This window comes from Ursus americanus, chromosome 7 (genome assembly GCF_024610735.1).
Source record: "Ursus americanus isolate L20-20 chromosome 7, mUrsAme1.1.p, whole genome shotgun sequence".
In the NCBI taxonomy this organism is placed as follows: Eukaryota; Metazoa; Chordata; class Mammalia; order Carnivora; family Ursidae; genus Ursus; species Ursus americanus.
In genome coordinates, this window is record NC_142133.1 from 14,927,584 (window position 1) to 14,948,617 (window position 21,034).

General features: G+C 35.4%; 1 protein-coding gene across 3 annotated transcripts in view; it reads right to left on the bottom strand.

Moving 5' to 3' along the window:
* SRBD1 (S1 RNA binding domain 1) overlaps positions 1 to 21,034 on the bottom strand; it is a 197,550-nt gene that overhangs the window by 62,700 nt on the left and 113,816 nt on the right. For all 3 annotated transcript variants that reach the window (XM_045787914.2, XM_087863365.1, XM_087863364.1), the window contains one exon: positions 20,355 to 20,437. In XM_045787914.2, coding sequence (XP_045643870.1) covers positions 20,355 to 20,437 — 83 coding nt within the window. The remainder of the gene's footprint in view (positions 1 to 20,354; positions 20,438 to 21,034) is intronic.

The following is a 21,034-nucleotide window of genomic DNA, read 5'->3' on the forward strand; positions in this document are numbered from 1 at the left end:
AAAATGACCATGGAAAGTAAGATTTTGCTTCTCCTAACACTATTTCTTGAACCCATAATTCTTGTATACTTTAACATAGTATGTGCACTTGCTGGCTTTGAGTAAAACATCATAGCTGAAATTCAGCCCTTCTTTCGCTCACACTCTTGCAACATTTTTTTGTACACACACCACACATATAACCCTCTACACTTCTTAGTTCACTGAAACTTAAATGTTTCTCCAAAAGGTATTTATTTTGATACAAACTAAAAGTTAATAAAAGATGCGACAAACTCTTTCCATTTAAATGTAATATTTTGAGAGAGTATATTGTGAAATACAATGCAGATTTATACTGGTGAATTTCTACAAGCACACATTTACTTTTCCACCTCAAAACAAGGATAAACTAATCCTGTTGTATTCATTTCTGAAAGAAGGCAGAGGCATTTTTTTAAAAACTGTGTAAGAATGCATGCAGAATTATCATACATATTTATAGGTAATCATACTGTAGGTATATGGTGAGAGACTTAGAGATAAAGTTTTTAGAATAATCATTGCCTAAACCGCCTACATAAATTATTTTTGAAAGACTGCTTTCCCCAAAACCTGACTGTTTAACAATCTGTATTTGAGTCAGAGCATAAGCATAAACGTAGATGACTTGACACATGCAATTTTTTCATTTTGTCTGATGATAAAAAAGAAAGTCATTATCATAATTCTGAAGGCCAGTCAGAGAAATTCTTTGAAGTATAGGGTAGGGGACTCCTCTGTCATCCTCCTTATGAAAGAAGTAGCAAGTAAAACACTTTTTTTCCTGATGCAGCTTTGGAATGTACAGAGCTCACTCCTATGAGCACAGATCAAAAAAACCTAACTATAACAATGAATAGTTATAAAAAGTAACAGTGGTGATTTTGTATTATAGTAGTATTTTTACACTGGAATTAAACAGCAAATTTTCTTTCCAAAAGGCATACAGAGCATTTCACTGCTAACCCCCTGCATTTCTGAAAGCTGTGGCCACAAAGGCACCTTTATAAAATAAGCCCCCACTTGTTAAAACTGTAACATTGCCACCATCACTAGAGTTTCACCTTAGTGACTTAAATAAATATAAATAAAGTAATAAACACTATATGTTTTATAGAGTTCTATGAACCAGAAAAAAAAATCACCTTACAAAATAACCTCCTGGCAAATGCAAAAGAAAAGCTAAATTTGGTTTGCTCATATTTTCTGAGTTCCCAGAATACAAGAAGGAGCTAGGGGAAACCTAACTTATTTAACTAAGAGACTTTTTTGCTTATTTCATTTTCCACATTAGTCTTTATGGAAAGCAAGGGGGGAAGAAAGTATTAAACAGGAAAGAATTAGAGAAAGGCAGTCATTATAATATAAAATATTTAGGGGTTTAAAACAAGATATCTTTCATATTCTATGTTTTAAGACAACCTTGATGGAAATCTTTCTACTGACTGATACTGGATACTGAAAATAAGCTCTGTAAGAATCAGACATGATTCTAGGTGGTCAAAATGCTCAGCAAGTAAGTTACCTGTTTCGCTACCCTATCAATTAAGTGAAGGTAAAACTCCATGCTACTGCTGCCAGATGGCTGTGGTGTCAACTGTTTTATTCAGAATTGAGGAATAGAAAATATTAATGGCTACTGTCACACGAACAACTTTTAAAAATATATTGTTTCAGACTTATTAATATACTAATGGAGATTTTGTAAAGTTTGAATATAATTCTCGAGTCATCACCTGGATAATAGCGATTAACAACAACACTTATTTTAAAGAACTCCAAATTATATACAGTTGAGTCAAGTCAATTTTAATTTGTTTTCATTTAAGGTCTTCTAAAGTTGAGGCCAGCATGCTGAAGAAAAATATTAAACTATGTATAACCCTGTGTCAACATATGATGCTACTGGGAATGTAAGTGAATTAATTTTCCAAGGAAAATTAATTACTTATGACTTACAGTTGTAAAAGCAAACAACGTAACTCTGGATTAGGGCACATTTAATTTCTGTTTGTAGTAGCGATTAAATTAATTTCATATAATTCATGGTATGTAATGGAAAGCAGAAAATGAAATTCTAGACAATGACTGACATAGAAAAATGTATATATTTATGAACCTGATCCAAAAACAAAGGTCATGGATATTAATCACTGGATAATAAAACAGTATTTTTAATGGTTCTATAATAACGGATTTTTAGCATAGTTTTTAAGGAAACTTATCCAAATAGGAATGTTTGACAGAGAAACAAAGTAGAAAACTGTAATTGTATCCTGCAACATCTCTAAATCTCCCTCCTCCCCCTCCCAAAAAGGTATGTGGAATAAATGATTTGCATGTCCTCTTTTTATAACAATAATTTTTATCCACATAGATTTGGGGCAGCTAAAATTCAATATACCATTAAGTGATTTAGGAATGAAGTTCTTAAAATTACAAGTAAATTATCTTCTAACGCCCAAATAGTAAAGTGTTTCTAAAATGGATCACCTGTGATTCATTTGACTGAATTATGCACCTGAGTACAACTAAGACAACAGATTTTGGCTAACGAATGGAGCCCTAAGAATATATGCACAGCTGCACATAGGAAAGTATTCATCTTTTTACTCCATCGCTTCCTACCTGTTCCGATTAAGCCAGACATAACCTTTTAATTTTGGATTGCAACTTCATGGCACAGACCATGTGTTAAAATCAAGAATTAAATCTTGCCCTGATAGTAGCTATATGAAATGTCATTCTCATGATATATTAAAAACACATACAAAATCAGAACATTTCATATTCTGGTAGTAATCCTAAGTACTGACTGTCACTGGCCACTTAGTGAAAGCACCGTCAGTCAAATTCCCACTGACATTTAGGATCATTTGGCTATGAGAGAGCAAGCATTTTGAAGGAAAGTAAAATATTTCTAGGACTTACACTTTTAGAAAAGAGTAGATGTGGGCTTCTGATGAAAGATACGTATGAACCCATGTAAAAAAGGGAATAAAGACTATCTGCACATAAAATATACCTTTCTCCTCAAAATTTTACTTTTTATAAATTTTAAAGTATTCCCTTTTCCTAGTCACACCTTCTATCATAAAGAGCATTTACTATTCCCATATTATTTTATCTTTCAAGAGAAATATTTATATAGAGGAAAATTAATTTATATAATGCCTTTGAGATCAAAAAGAGAAAATTACTAAAAATATTCTAAATTCCATTACAATTTTAAACCTATCAAAGAAAGGAGAAATTGTGACATTACTTTGGAGACTATGAAAATAAAAATTTGTGGCACTATAGTCTTTAAAGAAATTTTTTTTTGGAAGTAACTGCACTATGAAAAGATTAATTAAGGACAGATACTTTCATTCCAAGAGAAGCTGTGACTTAGGCATGATTAGGAGATGTTTTTGCTCTATTTCGAAGAGTAAAACTAAATGGAGCAATCGAAACTTCACCTTTCTGGCTTGTTTTCCTAAAACACAGGTTACCCTTATTTCAAAAAGGACCTCGCTCAGCATAATCCAGATCGAAAAAGGGGTCTGTTTATAAAATGTCCTAGATAGGTTCTCTTTAGGGTCGGAGGCACATTCAGCTTTGATTCAGCTAGTAAAGCTACCCAGAAGGCTGAAACATCACCTTGGACTCTCAGAGAACTTAAACTTGACTTCATTTCCTTTCATTCCTGGCTTCAACATCAGAACAGGATTTTGAGAAGACAGGAAAAAAAAGAAAGAACAAACGAACAGAAGAATGAAACCATGTCCTTCTGGATCAGAACGAAATTGATCCTGCCACCCACATCCATGCTGCTTAACTTAACTCGTGAAAAGAACACTGAACGCTTTTCCGATTGGCAATAGAGTCTATGAGACGGGCAGGAGTTACAGTGATACTCTCTCCTTAGAAAACACACACACAACACCCGCTACATTCCCTTAAGTTTGAAATGAATTTCAGAAGTCTCTTCAGGCATCTTTCTTTTATTACAACCCACATTCATATTTCAGTAGAATGACTACAAGGGAATCACTAATTTTTTATCTAAACTATGACGTTTTGGCAAACGTTATATAACCAACTATAAATCCACAACAAGCCTCAAATACTAAAGAGTTGGTAATTATATGATGAGAAACAGATTGATTATGGGAGAGGCAAGGCAGGCTGTCAACAAACAAACAGCTGTTTCTTATTGACAACCCATAACTAGATCGTGCATCCCAACAAACTAAGGAGTTTGTTTCTGTTGTTGCTGTTGTGTTTGTTTTTAACTATTCCACCCTCTTCCCCTCCCACCTCCAAAATACTGAGTCAATTTAAACATTAGATGCAAACCACAACAGAAGAATCGGATACACAAGGATAACAAGTAAAGCACTATAGACTTACAAAAAAATTCTGTAGGTAATAACTAACAGAAGTTTAAAGTGTACTTTTCAATTCAACTTCAAATGCCTATCTTTCCCTGTGCAACACGTCCTGTCATTACTATTTATAAGAGGCAGCTCAGGCAATGGGCCTGTTTCCTCATTCCTGGATTATGACCACAGCAATGCCGCCACTCTGATCCTTTGTTCTGGAAGCTTTCCCTGCAGCTTCTTCCGTCCTCCCTTTTAGCAGAAGGGAATGAACATACTTGTGTCTGCCAGTGTGAACTCTAAGGTCCCTTGTAAACTGAAATTAAATGATTCTAGGAATACCTGATAAGGTTAGCATATGAATCAATAACGGGAATAAACAGAACCTTAACATCAAAGGCCAAAAAAATCCAAACAAAAACAAACAAAAACAACCCACCAACATAAATAGAACCTGTTTATTTGATGGTCCCGTCATTTGAAATAAACTCACTTTCACATTTGCACTTTCAGGCACTTCCACATCTTTGTTTTCTTTCTTCTTTTTTTAATACACGTATGTTATTTCCTTGAACATTCCTTCAGAAAGTATACAGGTAACCTTATTTTATTTTCCAACAAGGCATGAAGAAGTAAAATTACTTTCCCAAAGTCATAAACTAAGGTAAGAAGACCTCAGCTCCTTTTGCTGCCCTGGGGCTCTGTGCTATTTCCACCGCACCATACTGAAATAAGGAGGGGGGCCAGGGAGAATGTTCATGCAATTGCAGTTTAAGGCAGGTTCTCTGTCTTTACCGCTCAGAGAAATTTTGATTAAACACACCCTGAATTATAACTCCCCAAATACAAGGAGGAGTATATGTCAATGAGCATAGCTGTATGTCTCAGGTATGACTATTTTAATCTAGAATCCAAATCTCCTTTGTAAACTTAATGATAAACACAGGATTTCTCCACAAGAAGAGGCCTCCTGTCTCACTCACAATCAGTGCTCCATTTTATTTAAAATCATGCTCTTACCGTCTAGCAGATTGAGCTGGCCATCTTCTGTATTCTGCTGCCATCCCTGGGTCTGTGTTCAGTTAATGCTACTCGGGTAACATGCCCATAAATTTGTATTTTGAAAAACGCAAAGTTGCTTAAATTTGTCAACACATATCTGAGTAGGTTTCAAATCGTAAACGAGGGTAGAATCACTTTTTTAAAAGCCTGGCTGTATTTCACACCATATGAAGGGAGGGGCCCTGAGGAAGGGACTAGGGAACAAACTACCTCTTCAAAAAGCAGCTCACAGGAGGTTGGAAGGGGGATGAGGAAAGAGACACAGAAGCAAAAAGGGCTCAGCAGCAGAAAATGCTGAGGAAGGCGGAGAAAATGGAGGGTGCACTTGGAATGAAGGTTTCTCTGTTATCCATGCTTTTAAAATAACCGTTATGCTCTGCAAGTGTTTGTGATGGGCATGGGGGGTGGGTAACAGACTTTTTAAAGCCAATTCCCAAGAATAATTTTGAAATTTCCATCTTTTGAGAGGTAACCAAACCGTTATGAAGATAAATCCACTTGGAGCAAGTTTCTGAAATGCTAGCTTAGGTGGCATCAGCCCTAATGTCTCTTGGAATGTCCAAAACATAGTTTCATTCTCCTAGCAAAGAGATCTCAAAAGTTTGAGAGCCCCAACCAATGTCACTAAAATGAAGTTTTGCCTATAATCCAATTCCTTTTAAAATTAAATTTCTCTCACAGTCTGGGGCTGTGGATGATCATTACTAGTCACTGTGGCTGGAGCAGTCTCCAAGTGGACACGTTCTCGCCGGGCCTGACTGACTGCTCATGATGACTGAGTAATAACCTAACCAGGGGTGCCAGTGCCCCCTCTCAGTCTCCCCTGTTTACATAAACCACAGGCCTGGACCTCCCTCCTCTACAGTCCGTCTTTAAACTACACAAATAATGTTTCTCCTGGTCTTTGCCAACTCTCTGGGGGAAGTGCTATGAGGGAATGACATAATTTTTAGAGCAAATTGAGGACTGTGAAGAAATGCAGTATGGCACTCCAAAGCAGCAGAGATAAAATATAAAACTGATTGTCATCCTTTTTCGTGGAGACTTGAAATGTTCCAAATATAAAATGCTCTGATGAACTCTTACCAGTTAAATGGCTTACTGATTTCCAAGACTTTCTGTTTGTGAATGGTTGGTACATAGCACATCTGGAAAATGAAGGGGGTCTTTCAGAAATATTGCCAGGAAGATGACCTATTTTCCACTCTCTTTCTAGGCAGGTTCACATCACCACATGATGCTGGCTGTGGCATAACTCCAGAGAAAACAAACTTTTCTTAGTCTTGCAATGGCTGTTTATGAGTATACAACCAAGTGCTTTATACCCTGTCTCCTCATTAGATGGACAGATCTTCTTTTGATTCCATTCCATAGTGTGTGTACTTCTATGAGGCATTATATCCTCACCTCTTGCCACAGTCAACCCCCACTTCCAAACAAATGTTTGTCAGAGATTACTTTGTATGAGATTGATTTCCTTTTCCACTATTCTAATATAGTATGTTGATAAACACATCCTACAGAAGAGAAAAACAACAGGTTCCTCACTTTTCCTTAACTCATATCTGACACCAGGTAGTCATCCTCATTGGCTGAAGGTCTGGAATACTGATTTTGTGAAGTCCTCCTGTGAGGTATGTGTGGGCTGCTTGGAAACCATAAAGATGCTACCAACTTCCCTAATGCCCTAACACATGGACCACTTTTTTTAGTTTTTCTCCTTAATTTGCTGGCAAGGACTGTTTAGATCATTCATATTCGGTAAATGCCCAAAATATAATGAAGGAAAAAATTTCAAGTTTAAAATGGGACAAAAACATTACAGAAAAAAAGAGAGAGAGAGAGAGAACCATTCTGTAGATAAACTTCATGCTCTGGTGTTGAAAGTTATGGTCCACAAATCAAAAAGCAGTCATTTCTACAGAGTGAGGCTTTTCCACCGTTCTCTCGGTGAATCACGCTGTGGTTAGCTGAAAGTGCTGTTCACATAATAAATTAACCACCTCATTTCCTTCATCACCAAAATATACATAGCACCCCCATACAGATTTGTTTTAATAAACGTAATAAAGCAAGCCCAGAGGTTATGGCTGTTATGACATAATCACACCTCTGAGATTTGAAAGCACTCACTTGCACATCATGCCTCAAAAAGTCTTTGCAAGCTCCCCTCCAACAAAACCTAGCTGCACTCATACCGTCTGGCCCCATTTATTCCAAATAAATAATGAAACAAAAGCCTTGTATATGGCAAGAGAAAATTCTCCCTTTTAATTATACATTTGAAAGGGAAATACATCTTTTTAATAATACTATACAATAAACAGCTTAGGAGCCTGATCTGGATTATTAAAGAAAATACATCACCAGAGTTAACAGTGCACAAAGAAGGCAGCCAACTAGCCTACTACCTCACCCAAAATCAAAGATACTTTCTAAAGTTAGTTGTTCAACAAGACAAGTGACACATGCACTTCCTTCTATGGAAACAATCTTCATGCTATACAAATCCAGGCAAATTAACTTTTCTAACCTGTAATGATATTTAAAGTTATAGAGAGTAAACCCTTCCCCCAAAACCTCTCATCAATAGAATCTTTCCTCAATACAGAATTTCCCCCTTAGAATTCCTTTCCATGATCACCAGAAAGAAAGACACTGTGACACAACCATCCACAGCCGTAAGAGAGATCTGGGGGCAGAAATGTGCCATCAGTGAACTCACGCCATAATTTAATGAGGCCAGCTTTCTTGTCTCTGCATCACATTATAATCACTTTGTAGGCAGGGTTCACTTCTTACCTAAATTCTATAAACTTCGCAGTCCTTTCTACAGGATTATGCATTTAAGGCATCCTGTCACTGTGATAATGATGATGCCTTCCTCTTGAATTTAAAATAGAATATAATCTTACAAGTAATTTACCTGTATTATTCTTAAATACCACGACCAACACCTACCCCAACACACATATATAAAGAATGAGTTCATCAATATTCCTTAATTATATCAGATAACAGATATTCAGAATATAGTTTTTAAGTTCTCAGAAGTGGCCCTCCTAATATTTATCCATTTTATTTCTCTTCCTGATTGCTATAATTATCTGGCATTAATTAATTAATAATTAATCAATCTTAAACTTGGGTTTTCAAGAATTCTTTCTAATATGAACATTATATCACACAGATATTTTTCTGCAGTAAGAATTACATCCTAGATTCTCTTTTATTATCCAGACTAATTATATACAAATACTCAGCAAAACAGAAAGTAGTTATCTCTTTGAATGTCAGAATTAAATGGTTTTAGAATAGTCTTCTTCCGCTATTTTCAGCCTGTAGGCTATCCATCTGCACACAAAATGAGACCTAACCAGTATACCAAAAACTTCCTTAGGGCTTTGCAGCAACAAAGATAAAATTATTAAGAACTTTCATAAACTTACATTTTAGTAGGTAATTTCACTTTAAAGATTCTACATCAATGAATCCCCCTGTAACAAAGGTTTCTCTTTGATAAAGATATCACACTGTATTAGTTAGAGGTCCTCAGAAAGACTGATTTTGTCACCAAGAACATTCCTCTGTAAGTGCTCTCCCTGATCCGTCTCAGTGAGAGTTATCTCCACTAAGAACAGAATATGCATCCCGGAGCAAGAAAGGAATGGAGCAGTAGGCATTAAACTGAGGAACTCTAGCTCCTTTGGCCATAACAACCCTTCTTCACTTTCCAGTCATCTCACTGCAATCACCTGGCTACGCTAATGCTCTCTGCTCTGAAATTCTCACTTTGCCTGAAAGAGATTCATTAAAAAAGAAACAACAACAACAAAAACAAACAAACAAAAAAAAACCCTAGTAACTCACATTTCAGGTTTACCCCACAAAAATTTTAAGTGAGAGGCTACAAAATTTTATGGTGTGTTCACAACAGAGTTAAAAAATACAATAAAAGAACAACTATACTGACACTCTACCATTCATTCACCCAGCAAATACTTATTGAGTATCGATCACGTGCCAGGTTGTGGAAGCTGTGAATACCCTGTCTCATATAAGGGTTTACATTCCATTACAAGAGACAGATAGTAAACAAAATAGTACAGTGATTTCAGAAAATAAAAAATTGTCTGTTCTTCTGGGAGAAGAAGGGATACAGAACAGGAGGTTCCTACTTCACGGAAAAAGAAAACTATCCAGGTAGGGGAGCAACCCCTCCTAGTACTGCTCTCTTCCACCACTTTCCAGTCACCTGCCACTCTGGAGCTTCTCTTTTCTGAACTCTTGTCCACTTCCTTCCTTAGGCAAGCTATGGGCGTCATCTCCTCAGGCATCCAGCCTCTGCCTCTCCAGCATTTTCAACTTCTCCCTAACCACTTCTACCTCCTTCCTATCAACATTTAAGCCCATTCAAATCCTGACCTCCTTCTTTAAAGATGTGTATACACTTGTCTCTAAGTGTTCATCTTTCATTCAGCCTTCGATATGCTTTTATCTGACTTCTGCCTCTACCACTCCAATGAAACTATTCTCATTATGGCCACCACCACCATGTTTTAAAATTAAACATGAAAGCACATTTTCAGTTTGTATCCTACCTTTATCTTTGTAGTGCTTTAGAATATTGATTTTTGCTTCTTCAAATTCTCACATCCCTTAGATACTGGCATATCCTGATCTTCCTCTTACATTGTATATACTGTAATGTGCATTCAAGCTCTGCAAATCTTGTTAAAATTAGATTCTGATTCAATAGACCTGGGCTGGGGCCCAGGAGGCTTTCCGTAGGGTCTCTTGCTACTCAAGGTGTAATCCTCAGACCAACAGCATCAGTATAACCAGGGAGTTTATAAGAAACACAGAATCTCATGCCCTACCCTAGACCAAATGAACCAGAATCTGCATTTTAACAAGACTCCAAAGGCTTTATATGCACATTCAAGCTTGATAGCATACCACCCCCCAGAATTTGTGATTCTGTAAGCCTGGGAAGTGGGTGCAAGAATATGCAGTTCCAGCAAGTTCTCAGGTGATATTGATGCTGCTGGTCCAGGAACCATACTTTAAGAACCAATGGTTCTCAACATGGCCTATACATTAGAATCACCTGCGGAATTTTAAAATGCTTGTTCATGTCTGGGTCCACCCTCCAGACCAATTAAATGAAAATCTCTGAGCATGTGGCCCAGGCTAGTTATTTTTAAAAGCTCCCCTGTTTGATCTTAAGGTTCCTAATTTAGATAATTTAGGAGTGTGTTGGGGGAGTAGTTAGGGGTGAAAAGAGAATAGTATAGGATGAATGCTAGTCATATTATGGCACCATTATTTTAACACACTACAATTCTTTAAACATCAATTCTACCTAACTCTGCCCTGTAAATAATCACTAGAAAGATAATCACCCACAGTTTTGTCCTAGGCCATATCTCTGAAATGACCATTTCAAATAATGGGGCCAAACAAATAATAGTTCATTTTTAAAATTCACAAAATGGGTATTAAGGAGGGCACGTATTGCATGGTGCACTGGGTGTTATACACAAGTAATGAATCATGGAACTTTACATCAAAAACTAGGGATGTACTGTATGGGGACTAACATAATAAAAAATATTATTATTAAAAAATAATAAAAATAAATAAAAAATAAAAAAAATTCACAGAAGAAAAATCCGTATCTGTAAAATGAAAAAAAATTAAAGATAGTGTTAGAATTTTGCATTATAAACTATTTGAGGCTGTCTGGAGGGCACAGTTGGTTAAGCTTCCGACTCTTGGTTTTGGCTCAGGTGGTGATCTCAGGGTCTTGAGACTGAACCCCAGGTTGGGCTCCACGCTCAGTGTGGAGTCTGCTTAAGACTCTCTCTCCTTCTCCCTCAGCCGTTCCCCCACCCTCTCTCTAAAATAAATAAACAAATCCTTAAAAAATCATTTGATTTGTTGCAAACTTAGGGTTTTAAAGATGAAAATTTCAAGGACTATTACAAAGAGAAATGTACTTAATATTAAATGTGTTTTTTCATTTTCACTGAAAATTGAAAATAGCTTTTTTTTCTGATTATATAAATTCTCATTGTCACACACACACACACACACAAATATAAGGAAGAAATTACAACCAACTGGAAGCCACAGTTCCTGAGATTAAACACCTTTAGAATTTGACCAACATTTCCGGCATCTTTTTATAAACAAACATCTTTTTATTTAACAAAAGTTATAGTGTATAAGGAACACCATGTACCCACCAAACAACTTAAGAAATAAAATACTATACATATAGTTGAAACAAAATACTATATAGTTGAAACTCCTGGTATACCCCTCCCAGTTCCTATTCTCCCATTCCATGCCCCATCCAGGGTAACCACAATTGTAAATTTCAGGGCTTACTTCTATCTTCTTACTATATATATTGGTATTCACAAATAGTACACAGTATTATTTTTCATATCTTAAAATTTTATACCAATCATATAATACTGTACATATTCTGCAACTTGCTTTCTCTCTTAATATTATATCTTATGAAGTATATCCACATGAATACAGATAGCTCTTAAATGGGTTGTCTTCACTCTTATGTAATATTCTACCATTTGAGTACACCACAATTTATTTTTCTGTTTTCTGGATGATGAACATTTGTTTCCAAATTCTCACTGCTATAAATAGTGCTTCAACGAATTTCTAATACATATCTTCCCGTACACATTTGAGAAAAATTTCAAGGCTATGTATAAATAGCAACGGAATTATTGACTTGAAGAGAATCCCCATCTCCAACTTCATTAATGTCCAATTGCTCTCCAAAGAGGTTGAACCGGTTTATACTCCTATAAGTTATGTATAAGATTCCCAATGCTTAACATGGTTGCTAACAACCAAATTGTCAGACTAAGTTCTGACAACCTGAAAGGTTTTGTATACTGGCTTTAGTTTGCATTTCCCCAGTTACTATCAAAACTGATCATTTAAAAAATATTTTTGTCTTTTTTTTTTGTCTTTGCTTCTGAAAATTGCCTGTTCATATCCCTTGCCTATTTTTCTGTCTTTTTTCCTTTTGATTTGTAGATCTTTATATAGTCTGGGTTCTTTATAGGTATATGTTTTGCAAATACCTTCTCCCAGTCTGTGGATTTTCTATATATTGTTTTATGACTCAGAGATGTTTTAGATTCTAATGCAGTTAACATTTATTAATCTTTTCCTTTATGGTAGTACTTTTAATGTCACGTGTAATTTTTTTAATCATCCATGGTAATTACTAGTTATAAACACTGTGAAAATAGCTTAATGTTTTAGAAATCCTAGCACTTTGTGCTGATGTATGAAAACTAAAAGGTGAAGTTGAGTAGAAACTGAAATTGATCTGGTTTCATTGTTCAAGGTCAATGACATACAAATAAGCAAACAAAAGATAAAGGAAATTAGATATTTCACTGTTAATAATTTAAGGCATTATTGGTAAAAATTTCTTCAAATTATCTTCACATTTCTTTTAAAGATAAGTATGGTGTTATACTAGGGTGTGTGTACGTATACATGGCTTATTACATTGTTGGTGATTTCTAGGAACCTGAGAAAACTGAAGCCAATACTTGAACGAAAGAAGCATAATTAATCCTGAAGTGAAAAAAAAAAAAAACCCAGAATAGAGATTTTAAAACTAAGTTTAAGGAATAATTAGCAAATTCTAATAGATGAGTTTATTCATACTCCCAGTCAAGGTCAATTATTTGTTCTTGTTCAGTCACAGTAATGGTTCAGTTATAGTCACAAATGAATGAAATATCTGAATTGCAAGGCTAAGTTTGATTTTTATTTATAATACTGGGTAAAGCACAAATTCAAATATAGGCCATATGTGGGGACTTACAGTTAAGGAACAAGATTGTAAAAACATTTTAGCAAGGAACTCATATATGTAAGTGATGCCTGATTTTTAGAACGAATTTCTTCTACGTTTTACTTTTGTGTTTTATCTATTTCAAAATACTGCTTTACTATAAGAGGGCAAAAATTGAGGTACAATTCAGCTACGTGAATGTCCACAGGGAGACTCTTTCCTGTATTCCACTGTACAATAACAAATAATTAAGGGATTAAAATGTTTAAAAGGATTTAGGCAAACAATATAAAACAGAGGATTCTTATTAACTTTTACAGACCTAAACTAAAACTAAATTTCATAATCCCTCCATGTTACCTATAAAACAGTTTGAAAAACTATAATAATATCACCACTGAAGAGTTGTTTTTTTGCTTTTACTCATAACTGATCCCACAGAGCGGGTAGGGAAGTAAAATACAAATTCCCACCTTTGAGGTTTTACCATGAAAAATTCAGCTGGGAAGATGATTTTCCTTTTACAGTGACTTCTCCGTTATCCATAATAATGAGGAATAAAGATGCCAGGATAAAGCAAATCCACTAAGGGTTCCAAAAACTCATTTTGGAACACCATTTCATTCTCTAACATCACCAAATGATCTAACAGGCACGAAAGGAGGAAGAGGACTGTTTTGTCTTTCCCACTTTACTGAGCATGCTCATTAACAAATGGAGGTGTTAATGAGCACAAAAGTATCTCAAACACGGTCCAAAGAAGAAATAAATAGCAAGTAAATCCAACTTACTTAAGTTGTGCTCTCAGGATATGACAAGGCCAAGCTAAACCACACTCCCCATGTCCCACAGAACTTAACAGAGCCAACCCTGCATCATCCTGCTCTCAACCTGGAGTGTTTTCTTGGGAGTAACACCAAGCCACTTTCCAGCAAAGTCTTTAGGGGTCAGTTAGGGATATGTTGTCATTCGACCACACTGGCTGCCTCTCTCTCCAGAAATTATGACAGGCATGTGTTTTTAAAATCAGGTCTCCCCATTTTCTAAGACAAGAACTGGACTGCTGCCTTTAGCATTTTAGCTGTTATTAAACCAAAAGTATTTTAGTTTCTATTGAAATAATAATATTATAGCTTCTATTATTTCATCTAAGTATTTAACATTCTTTCTTTGAATAGCTTTCATTTTTAAAATCAACAATGTTTGTCCAGCTACTTATATTTTAAATCAGAATAAATATAAGTATTAAATTTCTACTAAAAGCATTTAGAGGTCCCAACTTAAAAGAAATTCAGTCCTACTCTGGTTATATTGGAAGTCTATTGTATCAAGGCTTAAAATTAAGTGGCCCATTGGTTGCGATATAGACATGGATATATATTTTAGAATTTCTTCCTAATACATATTCACTATAGAAAGTTTGAAAAAAAGTAAAAAAGAAAATGAAAACCCCTAATCACACCAACAAAAAACATAAATATCAGTCACTAGCCAGGTTTGTTTTTCTTCAGTTTAAATGTATATCTATAATTTTAGAACAAAAATTGGTTTTATTCTGTATCAACAACTTCATTGCAATTTAAAAATAAAGCAACTTCTCATGTCATTAAATCCTCCTTGAAAGCCTGTATTTTTAATGGTTGTATAATATTTCGACTGATGGATATACTATTCTATTGTAGTTGCTTCCAATAATTTTGCTATAACAGCAAACTTGTATATAAATCTTATCAATAGTTCTTAATACTGCTTTAGAAGAGATGCCTAAAGGGAGAACTACCAGGTAAATGGCATGCATTCTTTAAAAGTTGACAGGTATTGACTATGTGCTAGAAATAACAATCTATACTTCCACCAGCTGTGTGTGTGAATAATCATTTCACCGTATCTTCACTTGCACAGATGTTTATCATTTTATTACAACTTTACTCAATTATTAGATTGAAATAATATTCCTTTGTTTAATTTGGGTTTCTTTGATAAAGAAAAATTTTTATTTCATCTATGATAAATTGTGTCTAGATGCTCTCTATATATCTTTTGTAAATGTTTTATTTAAACCAACATATAACTGTATACAAATCAATGAGAAAACACCAAAACCTTAACAATAAGATAGAAAGTTATGTACATGTACATTTGTGACAAATAACTTCCCTAGTTCATCTGGCTTTGAATTTATATGTTAAATGACCTAGCAAACACACTCCTAGGTATATATCTAAGAGAAATGAAAATACACATCATAAAAATTTGCATAGAATGTTCATAATAGCATTATTCATAATAGCCAAAAAGTGGAAATAACCCAAATCTCTACCAACTGATGAATGGATAGACAAAATGTGGTATTTTACACATATAATGAAATACAATTTGCCCATGAAAAGGAATGAAGTAATGACTTGTGCTTCAGCATGGATGAACCTTGAAAATATTATGCTAAATGAAAGAAGCCAGTTACAAAAGGCCACATATTGTGTGATTCTATTTATATGAAAAATCCAGAATAGACATATCTATAGAAATAAAGTAGATGAGTAATTGCCTAGGGTTGGGGAGTGGGGGGTGGTAGAGAGTGACTGCTCAAGGACACCAGGTTTCGTTTTGGAGTGATGAAAATGTCCAAAAATAAGATAGTAGTAATAGTTTCACAACCCACTGAATATATGAAAATTCACTGACTTGTACACTTTAAATAGGTAAATTTACATATGTTTGCATGGTATGTGATTATATCTCAATAAAGCTGTTTTTAAAATGTTATGTGTTAATACACTGTAGTCTATTAAGAGTTACAAAAAAGGTGAAATTGTCTCTTGCTCTAATTTTAGAAGCTTTTAATACAGCATAATTTTTGAAGCTATATTGTTAGATAACACAGAGTGTTCAGGGTAATTACATCTTCTTGGGAAACTGTCTGTTATTAATATGAAATATCCCTCCTTGACCTGTTTGATGCATTTTTGCCTTAAATTCTATTTTGTCTGATATTAGCAGTACTATAACTTTGTTTTTCATTTGTGTGGAATATTTTTCTCCAAATTTCTAATTTCAAGGTTGCTTTTTTCTTTAGAAACATCTTGCATACATATACAACTTAGAGCTGTATTTTACTTTTAAAAGTATGACATTCTACTAACGGGAATTTAACCCATTCACCATTACCTATTACCCATACTTATTCCTGTCATCGTGTATTTTATTTATTTACTATACTTTCTTGTTTTCTCTGCCTTTGGTTGGAATGATGAACTTTTAATTTTTTACTCTCATAATTTAAATTAAATATCCTATTTGTGGTTATTCTTCATATATTTCAGATTATGTTTTTCTAACAAAGTATAAAGTTAATCTACATATTAATTATTTTCCTGAAAAATAATCCTTCATCACTTCGTTTTCTTCTATTCTCCCACGTTAAGCTCATCTGGCCCAGACTAAACATTTAAAGATTAACATTATAGATAAAACACTCTGAGGCTCAACGAACATTTTACTCCCCATGTGTATACTGTAAAGCTCTCCACTGTTTCTTCACCTCAACACTGTGTCTTCATGACACGCCTTTCCTTTCTTTGGTCCCCGCTCCCCCCATTTTGGGGTCAGGAGTACTTTAATAAATAATTCTTTCAAAGAAAATCCGTAACATTTCAAAAATCATTGCAGGTCCAAAAATGTTTTTATTTTCTTCTCACATCAAATTGCTGAGTTGTCTGAATACAGAATTACAGGTTCGAATAATATTTTTCCCACAACTTCAAAACTACTGCATTCTATTTCTATTACTTGTTTTTACCAATAACAGGACTGCTTCTTTCCTTTGTAGGTGAACCGTTTGCTCTCTGGAAGCTTTTAGTCAGTTCCTTTTCTATCACTAACATTCTGAAATTTCATATGAAGGTGTTTGAGTATAGGTCTTTAGTTATTCTTTTATTCAATACTTACTGGGCCTTTTCAAGACTTGTCTGTCTTCAGGCTGAATAAATTTCTTCCTCTTATTTTTGTGATTGCAACTCTCCTCCATTCTCTTTATCTGAATTTTCTGAGATGAATGTTGAAGCTTTAAAATGGCCTCCATGTCATACGACTTTTTGTTCATACTATCCACCTTTCTCAATTTAAGACTACATTCTAAAGAATCTCTTAGCTCAATCATTCAATTCATTAATTTGTTTTTATCTGTGTCTACTCTATTTAGACCATTTGATCTTTTCCATCTTGACAAGCGTAGTTTTTAATTTTAAGACTGGATTAATTCATTCTATCCTAGGTTTGTTTTATACATGCAATAACCTTTCTTATCTCTCTGTGAATATTAATTTTACTTATTTCAAAGACTGCTGCCTATTCATTGTTATTTTTTGCTTGTTATATTTGGTGCCTCATTTTGCTATGACAAGTTTTCCTCAAATGTTCAGTGATTCTTAGCAGAAGATCATTTCAGAGTCCCCATTTGTCTGCATAAGCTGTTTTTGTTTACCATCATCGGAATCCAGTGATGATGTGGGATATGATGCCAGGTGTCAGGTATGTGTCAGAAGTTTGTCTTTTCAGTGTGAGACTCCTTAAACTTCCTGACAAGCAAAGGCTACTTGAGGGATCTCCCAGCTTCTCTCTGGTCTCTGGGTTATACCCAGTGCTTGAGCTTAGATTCACCGGATATGGAAGAAGGGGGTCACTATGGGCCTAGTCACTCCATATGTACCTCCTCCTCTAACAGTACAGGCCTCCTCCCCACTATTTGAACATACTCTGGTTTGAGAACACTACTGATCTGTATATTCTGAGCAGCTGCTCCACCAGGTTTTATTTTTCCACGGATGTGATTCCTCAGTCTTACTATCTTTCAAGAATTCCTGAAATTTCCATCCATCAACCCTTTCTTGTTTTCCCAGGTTATCAATTTATTCACATATGTGTTTATATGGATACAAATATACATGTGCAACCTTCTCTGTTATCTTAAAGAAGGCGGAATCGTGGATATGCCAGTAGTAGTGGTAGCAGAGTTAAAGAATATCATAAGCTCAGCTTACCATCTTGATCACTTTTTCTCAGTGTCATTATTTGCTGAAAAGTCTGTACTCCAATGTTAATATGGCCATTCCTCTAAATCTCAGACTTATATATCCAACTTCTATTTGACATCTCCTGGATTTCTTACAGGCATCTTGACTTAACACATCCACAACTGAATTACTAATCTTATCCCCACCAAATCTACTCTAGTCAGGCATCATCCACATACTAGGACAGCTGAAACAAACTCCCTTCCCTCCACTTATTACCAAGTAGTCCCTACAAAATAGATTTAACTTCTTTCCATTTCTACTTGCTATTAACTTTGTCGGAGCCACCATCATCTCTCGCCTGAGCTAGTGTAACAGCCTCTGAATTGGTCTTACTGCTTCTCCTCTTCCCCTCTAAGTCATTCTCCCCAGATTAGCCAGAGCCAATGTTTAAAAATACAAATCAGATCATATCCCTTGCTTAAAGCTCTTCCATTTCTTCTCACTGCTATTGGAATGAATTCCAAACTCTTTCATGTTAAATACTGTATCTCTGAAGAATCTGGAGGCTAGGTCTCTGCTATTTACTAAAGACTTCTTTGATGCCAATAGCTTATTAGCCTGCCTGGGTTCTATGAGTTTGACTTCTCCTTTCCTTTTCTTTGTTCTACTACCTTGCTGAGGCATTCCATAACTTCATCTTGAATTAATAGTTATAATTCCTCTTAACTACAAAGCCTATATCATAAAACTGTTACAGTTGTACTCTCTAGATACTAGGCATTTCTATCTAGCTAGATAGCTAGATCTGTCCCTTCAGCAACTATCCTTCCCAAATGAACAAGTCAAGTCAAAGGTCTACATGCCTCTTAGTCTAACTTGCTATAAAATGGGAATACTCCCAGTTAAGTTCAATATATGACAGGTGGCTTTGCCACTGTGTAAATCTGGGTAAAAATCCTAACTACTCTGGGACACAGCTTCATTTTCTGTCAAATGAGGGGGTAGGGTTATATGATTTCTAAGATCTCTTCCATTTCTAGTGGTCACAGATTCCATGCCCTAATATATTTCTTAGAGAAAAGTATAGAACCTATCACCTAAGTCCCATGAAAATTATACAGAAGATAATATTCTATTTCAGATTTAAAAACGACTGTCATCGGGGGCGCCTGGGTGGCACAGCAGTTGAGCGTCTGCCTTCGGCTCAGGGCGTGATCCCGGCGTTACGGGATCGAGCCCCACATCAGGCTCCTCTGCTATGAGCCTGCTTCTTCCTCTCCCACTCCCCCTGCTTGTGTTCCCTCTCTCGCTGGCTGTCTCTATCTCTGTCAAATAAATAAATAAAATCTTTAAAAAAAAAAAAAAAGACTGTCATCGAAGAGAAAAATAATTCAACTCGAGGTTTCTGAAGACAAGATACCATGGATTCACTTTGCCAAGATTTAGCATTGTCCTCAACTGCCCAATGAACACACACAACCTCAAGAACTGAAAATATAGTAACAATAACAAGCACCACTACTATTACTGCGACACAGTAACAACTGAAAGGCTCTAGCTCATACTGGGTAATGACCAAAAACTTATTATAATAATCAAATAGAAATAGGAGCCAGAAAAATAAATAAATAAATAAATAAGGCACAGTAGGTACCAGAGGATTCTTCCTAAAAGATCAATAAAGATCAATATTTCATATTGGCTTACACAAAGAGCCAACATATCCCCCCTGTTCCATTTCCTCTTCTTTTTTATAATAATGGTAAAGGGAGAGGCTCTCTGGATTAAGTTACTAGTCTGATCTAATGTTTTAATAGTCTTTAAATCTGACTACAGTCAATTCTAAAACTTGATCCAAACCATAAACACCAAAAAAAAAGAAAAACTCCCTTCTTTTCTAATAATATAACTCCTAACTACCTTCCCATCAACTGTGTAACCTCTGAAAATGGGAAACTATTCCCCCTGGCATTTAATTACTACACCAAGTCTGCATACTATTGACGGGTTTCACAAAGTAAATGACCCACACTGCTTTACCTGGTACATTCCAACTCCAATGTGCTTTGGCTCGATTTTCACCAGCTCAGCTAATGGGTCTTGTACACGCCTTGCTATGGAAACTGAAAAAAACAGAAAATAAGTATGGCTTAATGTGAAAAGCAGTATCCAAATAATTACTTATGTTAGTCCCTCATAATTCAAGTATTTAATTCCTTCCCTCTTCCCCCACACAAAGAGGCCAACAATTTCACTAAGTTTCAAAGTTTCCTTTTTTTCACACAAAAGAAGTGAATGCAAAATTTCGGGATTAATTTTGTTACCAGAATCTGTAGGCATTCCTGAGCACAAACAGATTGCAAGGTTTATACATTTGGAAAAACAGATAAAACATTTACTTGCTATACTTACATAATCACCTGTTCATCCTTTATTTTTATTTTTTTAAAGATTTTATTTATTTATTTGACAGAGATAGAGACAGCCAGCGAGAGAGGGAACACAAGCAGGGGGAGTGGGAGAGGAAGAAGCAGGCTCACAGCGGAGGAGCCCGATGTGGGGCTCAATCCCATAACGCTGGGATCACGCCCTGAGCCGAAGGCAGACGCTTAACCGCTGTGCCACCCAGGCGCCCCACCTGTTCATCCTTTAAACACAGCATAGCAGGGCACCTAACACTTTAATGAACAAGTCGATATTTGTTTTACTTTTAAATAATC